The sequence below is a fragment of the Marmota monax genome, unplaced genomic scaffold (genome assembly GCF_021218885.2).
Source record: "Marmota monax isolate L192 unplaced genomic scaffold, Marmota_monax_Labrador192_F-V1.1 WCK01_AAM20220418_F8-fsc00652, whole genome shotgun sequence".
Taxonomy (NCBI): domain Eukaryota; kingdom Metazoa; phylum Chordata; class Mammalia; order Rodentia; family Sciuridae; genus Marmota; species Marmota monax.
The window spans coordinates 1-12660 of NW_026695051.1; the positions used below are offsets into that span (position 1 = coordinate 1).

Genomic DNA, 12660 nt, shown 5'->3' on the forward strand with positions numbered 1-12660 from the left:
GCCTTCCTGGCCCTGGATCACTCAGGCCCATCATCTCAGCCTTTTCAACATTTCTTCTAGTCTCAGACCCCACTCTGGCCTACTGCAACAACCCAATTTCGCTCATGAAACAATTTTTAAAGAAACATGGGGGTTTACGATATTGGAGGGGAGCTAACTCAAAGGAAGATGATAGATAGAAGACACTTTTTTTTGAGAATGGGACAAATCAGCACTCTATCATGGACACTTAGGCTCTGCACAAAAGAAAATACTCTCTGACTACAAAGTAAAATGTTACATTACTAGGCCAGTATTCCTAAGTGTCTCATAATTAACCAATATTTTGGAGGAAAATGATTGTTCAGTTAAAATTATCTCAGAAATACTGAAATTAGTCAAAGAGAGTTTTCTTTTCTGCAGGACTTCTCAGAGTCTTGAATTATGCTAATACTGTGACTCTCTAAGAATACTGGGTCCCAAACTTATTAGGATTCAATCTCTTAAAAAAGAAGGAAAGAAAGAAAAATCTCCATTCCTAACATGTAAAATGGTAGCTAAAGACCAATTCAAGCAATTTTTACAGATATACATAGAAACGCTTCAATATCTAGAACTAATTTTAGAAAAGAAAATATGCTTTAACAAATTGAATGGTCCAAAAATACCTGATTCAATTGAGTATAGCACTTCAGCATTTTTCCCTTTGTCTTTGTCCAGAGCTGTAACCTGCAAAACGACTGAGCCCACAGCTGCCGACTCATAAACCCGCCCTTCATAGGAGGAACTGGTGAACCACGGGGCATGGTCATTTGTGTCACTGACATTAATGACAATCCTTGCAAAGTTACGTTTTACAGGAACATCTTGATCCCGTACCTAAAAAGAAAATACATTATCAATCCTGTTTGGGTTTTCTTTCTCACGCATTAAAAAAAATCTCTGTCATTCTCAAACACATGAAACCTTTAAGGAGCCACATGCAGGCAGAAGAACAAGTAGATGCCTACCATGACTGTAAGAACATGCTGGTGAATGGCTTCATGATCCAGTTTTTCAGATGTACAGAGAGAGCCAGTTGCAGGATCAAGACGAAATTTCTTGAGACTCAATGGGTCTATACTACTCTGCAGAGTATAGATTAGTTTATTTTTCTCATCCCTATCCACAGCACTGATTTGCAAAATTTCTGTTTCTGGCACTGTATCTTCAGGAATAACAACTTCATATTTTGATGTAGAAAACTGGGGACGATGGTCATTTGTATCTATTACTTTGATGAATACCTATAATAAATGACAAAAACGGCTCACATAATATTCCTAATAATTGTTTTAACATTTAAATAATCTAGACATATATATCACATGTACATTGAAAAAAAGCTGTTATTTTAGCAAAATGTAATGTAAATATGAGAAAAGGAACAAAAATCTAGAATCAAAAATATCCTTAAAATTTCTCACTGATATATTACTTATTTAAAATATGAGTAAGATAATAAAACCTTCCTAAATTCTTGAATCTGACTTTGGAGACACAATGAATGCTCATAATTAACATTTCTTTATGAAATATAGACTTAATATCTCTTTGGTGTCCACACAGAAAACCTTTGTAGATTACTCATGGAAAGAAATCAGACAATTTACTTTGCCAGGATTTATACAAGACTTACTTCCTATATTACATTTGAATATGTAACTACTAATCTACTGAGGGGAGTGATAGATGGTTTCTCTATTTCTCCTTCTCATTTGAGACTCCAAATTCCTGTTAAGATTTTAAATATTAGAGAAAAAAATTATAAATGTTTTTAGAGCAGGGGATGGGGATCAGTCATAGAGTACCCGCTTAGCATGCATAAGGTTCTGAGTGCTCTGGGTTTGATCCCTAACACAACCAAAAAAGAAAAAGAAAATGTTTTTAGGTTTTCTTTTAAGACCTATATATGTAAGTAGAAAGGTGTTTATTTCCTAAAATCAGATTAAACAGATTGAAATAAAACTGTTAAGTATGTCAACATCAAACAAAAGTTTCAGAGGAGAAAAAAGAGCCAATGTCAAAAAACTCAGTTCTAAGGTAAATTTTAAAATGACAAAAAATTTTACCTGGACAGTAAAATGACTACTTTTCAGAATGGAAAGACGTATATGGATAAGGCATAGTATCAGCCTTATCAGCACCAATCACAAAAGATAGTTTATGAACAAGAAATCTAAGCTTCATTGACTCCTTCAGAACAAAAGGGTTTGCTGGTCCAAGTGGCCAAAAGATCAAAGTCCTAGCACAGGTAAAACCATTAACCACACTAATGAAGGCATATGAACAGAGACCTTTTCATAGGTCCACAGCAGTGTTCTAACAGAACTCTACACCATCAATGACAGGTTTTTAACACTAAATTGTACATTTACATTAAAAACAATTAAAACAAAACTGCAAACACCTCATTCGTAAATGTCAAAGATGAACCAAAGGCATTACTAAGGCAATTTTTTATTTTTTTTGGTATCAGGGATTGGACCCAGGGCACTTAACCACCGAGCCATATCCCCAGCCATTTTTTGTATTTTATTTAGAGACAGGGTCTCGCTGAGTTGCTTAGGGCCTCTTTAAATTGCTGAAACTGACTTTGAATCTGGATCCTTCTCCCGCAGCCTCCTAAGCTGCTAGGATTCCAGGCCTGTGCCAACATGCCCAGCTATTAAGGTAATTTCTACAGATCAAATCAGAACATACCTATTTCTGCAAGGAACTTAATATATATTTTTTTAACCATGGAGTAGGTATTGGGCAGAGATGTTTAATCCTGCTCCAAAATCAATTAGTCACTATTAAACAGAAAGAGCTTGAAGTTAAAAAACTTGGTCTTAATAAGGTTGCTGAACACATTTATTAGGCACTTATGTGCTCAGCATTTGCCCACACAGAACTGAGGGTGTAAGATAAGTGTACGGTAGTAGTTCCTGCCCTCATAAAGTTTTCTAACTCACTGGACAATGTCTTGCACTATGAAATTTAACTATGTCTCATATATTATCACCTAAAAAATAAGAGTCTTGAGACCGGCTGGGACATCCCCAAAACTCATAAGAATGGAGTAAAATTTTGCTCGAGTAGGTTTTAGGTTGGTAGGTAAATGTGTACCGGGAAGAGCTTGGTCAAAGACATGAAGGTAAGAGGTGAGACTGGGACCAAACATACAGCGCCTTGACTCCTGAGCTAAGGCTGCAGGACTACATATCCTGTGTGCTCTGAACCTACTTTTCAGAGCAAATCTACCTTCACCTCCTCTGCTCAGTCGGGTAGACCCTTCGAGTAGCAGGCAGCACAAGATGAATTGAAAGAAAAGAGAATCGAGGTAGGAAGGTAAATCAAGTACTAGGGGTAGGGTGACTGACAAGAGCCTGCACCAGTTCTGACAGGCAGCAATACTCTTAAGTACTTCCTGGGTGATAGGTTTTAAGATCTTTAAGAGCAAAGACTCTTATGTGGCATCTTACTTAATCCTTATAAAAAATTAAGGATGGTTAACCCTATACCCATTTTTCAGACGAGAAAATGCAAGTAGAGAGGATTAGAGATTGTCCATGGATAAAAGCAAGATGTAGGGATGAGACTAAAACCAAGAGGCTTGCTCTGGAGTATGCAATGCTCATGATCAAGAGAAACTGAAAGAAAGCATGAAAGCAAAGCTGTTTTGAGGGAGAGAGGGAGGGAGGGAGGGAGGGAGGAAAGAAAAAAGGTTGGCTGAATTTGGAAAGTTACCTGGCAAGACAAAGACAAAAAAGATAAAGCAAAATGACTCAAATTAATGCTGGTCAGCATCCTAAGCAGAAACTTGGCAGGACAGGAAAGCAAGGAGAGTTGTTTCAGCACAACACTGACATCGACACTGCCCAATTTCAGTTCCTACTTTGCTGAGGATGCACCATGTGTGAAGGACAATGCCCTCTTTAATGTTCTCCTAAGCCTACGTAAATCTGGCATCTGCTGCTACTGACCTAAATGCAAAAACCTGCTCTGTTGGTTCTTGAGTTTACTTACAAACCCACATGTCTCTTGCTGTGTTGTGTGGCTTATCAGAACTGTTCCAAACTTCTGTGTTCCTCTTCCTGTAGTATCTGCTGCTCTGCTGTCTCCCAGATTAGTATCTCTCTGTTCTCAGCCCCAGACTAGAAACCTAAACCTAATTACTTATTGTTCCCTTTGTCCCACACCATGACAGGTCAACCTAGACTATGTAACCATTCTCTTCCATTCTGACTATGTTTCCTTGCTAGCAATTCATTAGATTATCATTAAAGACTCTCTGAAAATGACTCTAAATGAAATTACAGACGTATATGAAGCACTGGAATTAAGAAGAGAAAATCAGAATATATCTCCTTAGTGTTATAAGGATTTTAGTTAATAAACACACAATATTCCATTCTAAGCATTCAATTGTACTAACTAAATATACAATTTGGGGGAAGATATAAATTGTTAATTATTGGCATATATAACAAGTGATCTACAGCTTATTAAGTTTCTCTTAATAGATTTCCAGTTAATCATGTAAACTGGACCACACAGAGTTCTATTTGTTAAACTTCTGAACTCAGAATTACTCTGCTAGATTTACTACTATTTTTGATTCTCACTTTCAGGCTCTGAAGTTTTAACTTCAGGGGTTTATTTATAAAGAGAGAAAACTGATTCTTCTTGCCTGTAGAATGAGAACAGTCACAAAATCATAACTTTAATACTGTGAATCAACTTTTACATGGAAATCTCAAAATGACCCCCCAAAGCATATAGTATAGCAAACAAAAATAATTTTACATAAATTCAAAAGCACAACTATTTGGAGAAAGGAATAAACTATTTTCACAACTGGCTTTAAATATTTAAATACCTATTAATTAACTGAAATACATGAGACGAGGATTATTCTGTAGTGCAACTAAATGATTTGGCAGGTTAAGATGTAAAATACTCTAAAGATAGGAAACTGGAATCCAGAAGCATTCTGTTAACGTCTTCCTTTTTAAGAATATATACATCATACAGAAGCCTTGTATATGATTTCCACCATCCTATTGTGAACTCTAAGGCAGGAGGAGTCTTGCCTATTATTACCCATTATTCAGCTTATAAAACAGTACCTGTCACATACCAAGTGTTCAACAAGTATTTGTTAAACGAATGAAACACCACAATGATTATTCATCCAAGAATGTTCTTTTTGTAAATCTCCCACAACTCATAATGAGAATCCAAGAAAATTCCTAAGAAAATTTAACTTAATTTGTAGGCATTTAACATTTAGCAATCTGGTCATCTCTTAATCAACAGATAGGAGCAAATAATGGAGTTAAAGGGATTCTTAGAATTCTCAGAATAATTTAATCAGTAATTTTTACACAACTCCAGTTATTAGCCAAGGGGGAGGGAAAGTAATTTAAAAAGACTAATTAATCACTTTAATCTGCTTTCATGAAAATGACTTGTACACTTCATCCACTATAGCGATATACTCTGTATTAATATAGTTCAGACATGAATATAAAATTAAGGGAATTTTGATGCCATACAACTGGGTAGTTCAGTTTTAACTCTTCTGTAAAATTCTTTGAACTGCTTAATCACATGCAAAACCCAAATTGGGACTGCTGTTAATTTTCTTTCTCTAAATAAAAATTCTTGGTGAGTTTGTGCATAAACTGCATCACTATACTAATTTCTGACTCTGGAACCTCAAAAGGCAAAATTGGCTGCTCATACTGTTTGTGGGCCCTGAAATTAAAACAGTATTTCAATTCTCCTCTGACAAACACATCATTTGTAATTCACTTACCTGAGTAAGGATAGTGGTCGTTCCATCTGTAGCCTCAACTGTCAGGTTATAGTTTGATTTTTGTTCTGCATCAAGAGGTTTGGCAACAATGATGGTTCCAGTCCCCTTGTCCACATCAAAGTGACTATCATAGTTGCCACCTAGTTTAAATTAGGACAAAGAGAAGAGTTGAAACAAATCACAGAGTGAAAATCCGTTGTTTTGGGGGTTTTTTTGTGTGTGGCATTCTAATACTAAATATCAGTAAAAAAAAAAAAAAAGAAGACTCTGAACATAATGATCAAAGTGATTCCAAGGAGCAAGTATTTTGAAAGCAAGAAAAGACTGACCAATTAGAAAGATAATGCTTTTAAGGCAAAACTGAACCCTAATTGTCAAGGAAGCCATGAATTTAGAGGAAAAGAGAAAGCAACTTCAAAAACAGAAAAATTGCTAATGTTGCCATTAAATCAATTTCAATTTGTTTTTCAGAGGTTTGAATATTTACTTAATTTATTTCAGTGACTAAATGAACACATCACTAGTCATTTAATAGTTTAAATATTTTTTTTAAAAATTGTGATATTTTAAACCTACTGACAATAAAACAATCATTCCAAACAAACGTTAACCCTGAAAAAATAGTGATAGTTAACTCTAATCAGACATAAATAGCTATTTGAAAACAAATTGTTCCCATTGTTATCAAAATCAGAGCTTAATCAAACAAAATTTTCTGTCCTACTAATACTACCCCAATACATCCCAATTGTATTCTAAGTAAAACTCTTCTTAAATCCATTGTACTTTAAGTATTTAAATTGATGAGATGAAAAGGAATGAAAATAAAGGTTTATGGTCCTGGTGAATTTCTACTACTATATCTAACCAAAAAGCAAAACAACATACACACATATGAGGTCGTAAGTGAAACCTAAGGATCTAGGGATGATTAAAAGATGACATGTTTGCAACTGGAATGCATGACCATGTGCACACTATGAAAAGAAACAGTAATGAAAAATAACCATTGGAAATAAAAATGTTCTCAGAAAAATTAATGCTTTTATTTTAGATCTCATAATCTGAAGCAAATTATGTGATCTCAGCAGATACCTTCTGCTGTACAGTTCGGGTCACAAGTCATCTGAAAGATGTAAAAAACTTCTCTAGCAAGTGTATCTCCTGGCACAGCCAAAAGAAGCAAGCAAGCATGGAAAGCAAGCAAAGAACAAGAAGAACAATCATCAAACCAGTTCCATACACAGTAAGTATTGAACAGTAAAGTCAGATACTGCACCAACTGCATCCTGCTAATCTGGAAATGTGGCATAAATTCAGAGAAAGTAAACAAACTATTTTAATTATAGTTAACCATGAAAATAATTTTTTCTTTGAAACTAATAATTTCAGAGGTGTGGTCAATTAACTATTCCAACAGATGCCCCAAATCAGGGAAAATAATCCAACGGTGTAGTGTGAATTTGAAGAGGACAACCTGTATGTACCTGTGATCCTTGCAACCTATGCCCCACCAGCTCCAATGTTCTGAAAAAGTATTTGGAGGTAATATAGCTAAGGGGTTGAAGACAGAATAGGAATGGGAAGTGTCAACTAGAGATAAATTCCATCACATACTTTTGGTCTTAAATAGGCTTGTAATTAAAATAGTGTGGAAAAAAAACAGAATGAAAAGATCTTAGATGTCAAAGTCTAATGTGTACTTTTAAAAAGTTATGATGAATAGGGTATTATATTCTATGTGGGAACTAAATGAAATGACAAAAAAAAAAGGAATTGGCTTAACATGTAAAATTTTATAAAAGGATTAATTAATCTAACATGCCCTATCTACTACTAAAAATAAGGAAAAAAAACCTAAAAAGCCTAAAATAAAACTATAGCTGGCACTATAATTTTTAAGTTATACAAATCAAAATTTGTTAGCATATATATTCAAACATGGGCATGTGACAGTCACCTAAGCAGCTACTTCAAATGTTCTAATCATATTTACTAAAAATAATGTGTTATATGTTTTATGTGTGTATGATACATAATTAAAACATTCAGTTTTCTCTGTAACTCCCTGATCCAGTGATTAGTTTAAAGCAAATTCTCTACCCACAGATCTTATTCTCATTTTAAATTATGAGATGTATTCAAAATTCAGAAAACCATGTGCAAGTTTCTCCTCAGTGTAACCTATAAAGGACACTGAAAAGGACAAGCAATGCTTACCAATTATATCAAACCAAAGGGGTGTGCCAGCAGGCTCAACAGATATTACTCCAATCATATGAGCAACTGGATCACTTTCCATTACAGTAAAGGTAAAAAACGATTCTTCAAATGAAATTGGCTCCAGAGATGGTTTGGGTTTGGAGATCCATTCAATATGAAGTCTAGTGGTTGATGACTTTTGAGGGCGACCATTATCAACTGCCTTAATCTATAAAATAAGAACAGAGGATAAAAACAGCAAATCGTAAGATACATTCTAAAACAGAATGGTTTCTGAAACTGAACCACTTTCAAACATTTCATATTTGTATCTGAATATGCCATGTATTTAACGCTTGAAGAAAAGAGCAACTACTTCTTGACCATACTCAACATCAATAATAGGCAACTGGAGTCAAAGTTGGAAAGTAAAAAAAATAAAACAAACAAAAAAATAAACCTATACTTCTCAAATATTACAAAGGATTGCCTAATTATTAGGCTCACAAACACTGAAGCTATTTGCCAAAATAAGAGACAAGGTTTATAGTCAAAGCACTTAAGAAATTCAGAGACTATGTTCTGAGACTGAACTCACTGAAAGAATGTCATATTCTCCAGCTGCAGAGAACTTTTTGGATGAAACCACTCCAGTTTTTGGCTCAATAAAAAATTTGCCATTATCATTTCCATCCTCGATGCTATAGGAGATTTCTGCGTTGGGACCTTCATCTTTGTCTGTAGCTACAACGCGATACAGAGGCTCTCGTTTGGAGTTTCTTTCTGGTTTTTCCCGCTCTGGGAGTCTGATCTTGTAGAACTTCTGCAGGAACTGAGGCTTGTTGTCATTTTCATCAAGGATTTTCACAATTACTCTTGCAATGGTTGATCTAGGGGGAGTACCATTGTCGGTCACAGTAACCTGTTTTTTAAAGGTAATAGATCAACAAGCATTTTTAAGATATACAAAAAGTAAACACCGTCTTCCTAATGAGAATCACCATTTATATAAACTTCTACAGGTCACATAACAATATGGCCCATACATCTCTTCCCATTCTGACAAAAACACTGTAAGGAGGTAAGGGCAACTTTTCCTAATTGTAGAGAAAGGGACAGGCGTAGCTGGGCAATGGCTGAGAAAGAGATGCTACTTCTTACTGTCTCCTTGAACTACTGTAGCTCTAAAAGGTGACTTTACCAAAATGTTAAGCAACCAAAAATTTAATATTTTTAGGTCATGAAAGGAATACATAAAGATTCTGCTTGAAATATTTAGAGTCCTCCTTAAAAAGTATTCTGTCCACTTAAATATAAATTATCCATAATACTGCATTAAAACACTGTCATTTTTAAGCTTCATCCATAAAATATGCCGAAGCATCATTTTAAAGTCTATGCTAAGTATTACACATTTAAATACTAGTAATTATTATTTTATTTTGTTTGGCTGTTTTCTTATACAGAAGTCTTTAATGCTTAGGAAGGTGGACATAAACATTTACATTTAATACCAATTTAATGTTTTCAGTAATAGCAATGTAAAGTAAGTCCCATTTTAAGTAAATTACCCACAAATTAAATTTAGGGATAAAGATCAGAGATTCTTGAGGACTGCACTGGTAACTGTTTCTACATGCATGAGTCAATTTCACCCTTAAAAGTTCATGTTTATGGTAGTACATACCTTAAAAGTAATGACCTCAGTAATAATTATTCTCCCCTCGCCTACACCAACATCTCTTTCCAAATTAATTACTAAGATATTAAAACATAAATGTAGATTAAGATTTCCATGAAACTATTTCCTCTTTGAAATTTGGTAATTTTATATCCTATTTATAAAAGCATGAATACATCCTGGTGGTACTTGTCAGGATTTTTTTCTTCTTCTAGTTTTAGTACTAGGGCTTGAACGCAGGGGTACTTTACCACTAAGCTATGTCCCTAGCCCCTTTTCTTTTTTATTTTGAGACAGAGACTCAACTAAGTTGCTTGCTTGGGGCCTTGCTAAGATGGTGAGGCTGGCCTTGAAGTTATGATTCTCCTGCCTCACTCCTGAGTTGCTGGGTTTACAGGCTTGTACCACTGTGCTTGGCTAGCATATGTAAGTAAGGTAGTTGCTTCATGTTACTTAAGGTTCATGAAGTTCCTGAAGGTTTTTAGAATAAAGCAAAATATTACTTTAGCTCCAAGACATGTCCTTTTGATCTGTTTTTATATAATCTTTACAAAAAAAAAAGAAGAAAAATGAAAGAGAACCACAATCAAGCACTATGTTTTTAATATTCATCACTAAACGGTTGCTAAGTTCAAGTTAAATAACCAGTACTTTTCCAGCCCTGTGATGGAACCAGAGATCTACTCTTTCAGACAGCTAAATCAATGCCAAGCTGGTTTTCCAATATACCACTACCAAAGGTCTACAGACAGACATAAAGATCTGTAAACAAACACAAAAACTTATTTCCCATCAACGTCTTAATATTATCTTGAAAGTTCTACCAAAGCACACGGCTTTTCCAGGTCTGGCTCCAATAATCAACACGAGCCTTCAACATGTAATAGAGCTGTGTCAACAGAGGAAACAGGTTTGTTCTGCTGGGTTTCCCTTTCCTCCTGCTGCCTCTGTCTTGGCTTCTGTGGCTCTGCAGGCAATGGCACCCGCACTATCCACATTACGGTACCTTCCTCCTCCCAGCTATTCCCAGCCCCCTTTTGCAACCTGTTTAATATCAGCCAGAAATAGGTAATTATGAGGTGAAGCTAAGGTTTTGTTTTATATTTTAGGATTAGAGGCATTTTTAAATAAGCCATGAGAATGAGAATCCTTATTAGAACAGGACATTTACAAGTAGTAAAGTTTTTAAAAAATAAAAAATTTGATTTTAAAATGCATAATAATGTAATTATTTAAAGAATAAAAAAATCTAGAAACAAGCTCATAGCTAATAATTCAAAAGGTTAATCTAGATCTATAAATACCAATATATTTCAAAAACAATACTGATAAAAAAGAACTACAGGACGTATGCAGAAAAAATCACTTATAATAAGTAAAAATAAATTCCAGATGGCATTGATTATTTATTTCCAATAAAAGCTGTATTTGCTGTGTGTCTATGTGTGTATGTACAAAGTACAAGAACTAGAATCGAACAGAGGGCAGCAGTCCTGCTTTCTGATGAAAGAATTGGGGGATAAAAGGGATGAGCTATATTCATAATGTTTCCTTTATTTTGCTCTTTATTAATGGCCAGAAACTAATATACCAAGATATTAACAGCTATGCATGCTGGTTTACTGGGAGCGAGATCTTTTTTTCTTAAGATATTTATAATTACAAATATTTTAAACTAATTAAAAATAAAAAAGTGCTTACTTCTAATATGTGTTCATCCTGCTGTTCTCGGTCTAGTTTTCTTGATGTTGTTGTGATAAGGCCTGCAAAATTATAAGGCTTTATTAATCCTCATAAAATAATATTAATTACAAATTATAATTAAAACCATACTCATAAAAATTCTGAGCAAATTTTTAACATCTTCTCAAGGAAATAGAATAGATTGTTAAAGAAATTAAAGTTCCAGATATGAATGATTCTTTTATTTATTAATAACAACATAATTTACACTTTCTCACTTTAATGATTCTTGGACACACTGGATAAATGACAGTAATATTAAGAAAAAATAAAAACTCAAATCAGCTACATTTTTTATTTGTTGGTAATTGCAATAGACATTTTTCAAAAAAAAAAAAGATGTTTTTTAAAAGTGAGGTGAATTTATCTAGGATTTCATCTTTACCCTCATCTCTAACTGCTCCAGCAATAACAGAATTACTGAAAATAACTTCTATAACTATAGTACAAAGAACCATTAAGAAATAATGTTACCGTAGCTTATTACCTTTGAGTCATGTACCCTTAAAAATGAATAATTATTATATAATGGAATTTTCCAGGTCATATGGTTCAAACAAGAGTCATTTAATTTCCAATAAAAGCAGAAAACACTATTCTCAAAGAAATTCTACATACTATTCTATTCCTTAGATTATTCTACCAAACTACAACATCTTTAAGTTTCAATTTCTCTGCAGAACTTTAATTTAATAACTGTCTGATGAGCTAGCAGAATATATTGGAACCTAGAAGACCATTAAAATTGTGTACTGTATACATCACCAAAGATGCAAGTTGGATTCCCCTATCCCCTAAACATCCACTAGAATTGGTGTTGATAAAGGCCAGGAACATGTGGAGCAGATGTGCACATCTGGATGAAGTTCAGGTAAATCCTATGTGGCAAGACAGCTGCTAGAGCTAGAGGAACTCTCCTACCAAGCATTCCACAAGGAAATATTCTGAATAATTCGTATTTAAGACGTGACCTTATCTTTTTAATTCGTTTTCTCCTATAATCATAGCTAGTTTCACAGAACTTTCAATTAAAGGCTATTCAAAATGTTTCTCTAAATTTGCAAATGAAAAGATTTGTTTTCATTCAATTTGATGGTTTTTTTCCTTAAATAATTACTAAGAATTTCAATCAACATTATATTCCCCACAATACAACAAAGTAGTATATTCTCTTTTCAACAAAATACTCTACTACAGTTAGATGTGGGAT

The 12660-nt window shown here is 34.2% G+C and overlaps 1 protein-coding gene across 5 annotated transcripts in view; it reads right to left on the bottom strand.

The window, feature by feature from the left end:
• Window positions 1-44: 44 nt before the first annotated feature.
• The window catches only part of LOC124081562 (protocadherin Fat 1-like), an 87716-nt gene continuing 75100 nt past the window's right edge, over window positions 45-12660 (bottom strand). For 4 of the 5 annotated variants that reach the window (XM_058573727.1, XM_058573728.1, XM_046427782.2 and 1 more), the window contains 6 exons: window positions 11409-11470; window positions 8625-8948; window positions 8045-8255; window positions 5825-5964; window positions 990-1265; window positions 45-858 (listed from right to left, as the gene is read on the bottom strand). In XM_058573727.1, the coding sequence (XP_058429710.1) occupies window positions 583-858; window positions 990-1265; window positions 5825-5964; window positions 8045-8255; window positions 8625-8948; window positions 11409-11470 (1289 nt within the window). In that variant the 3' untranslated portion in view covers window positions 45-582. The remainder of the gene's footprint in view (window positions 859-989; window positions 1266-5824; window positions 5965-8044; window positions 8256-8624; window positions 8949-11408; window positions 11471-12660) is intronic. The other variant, XM_058573726.1, reaches the window with a different exon arrangement.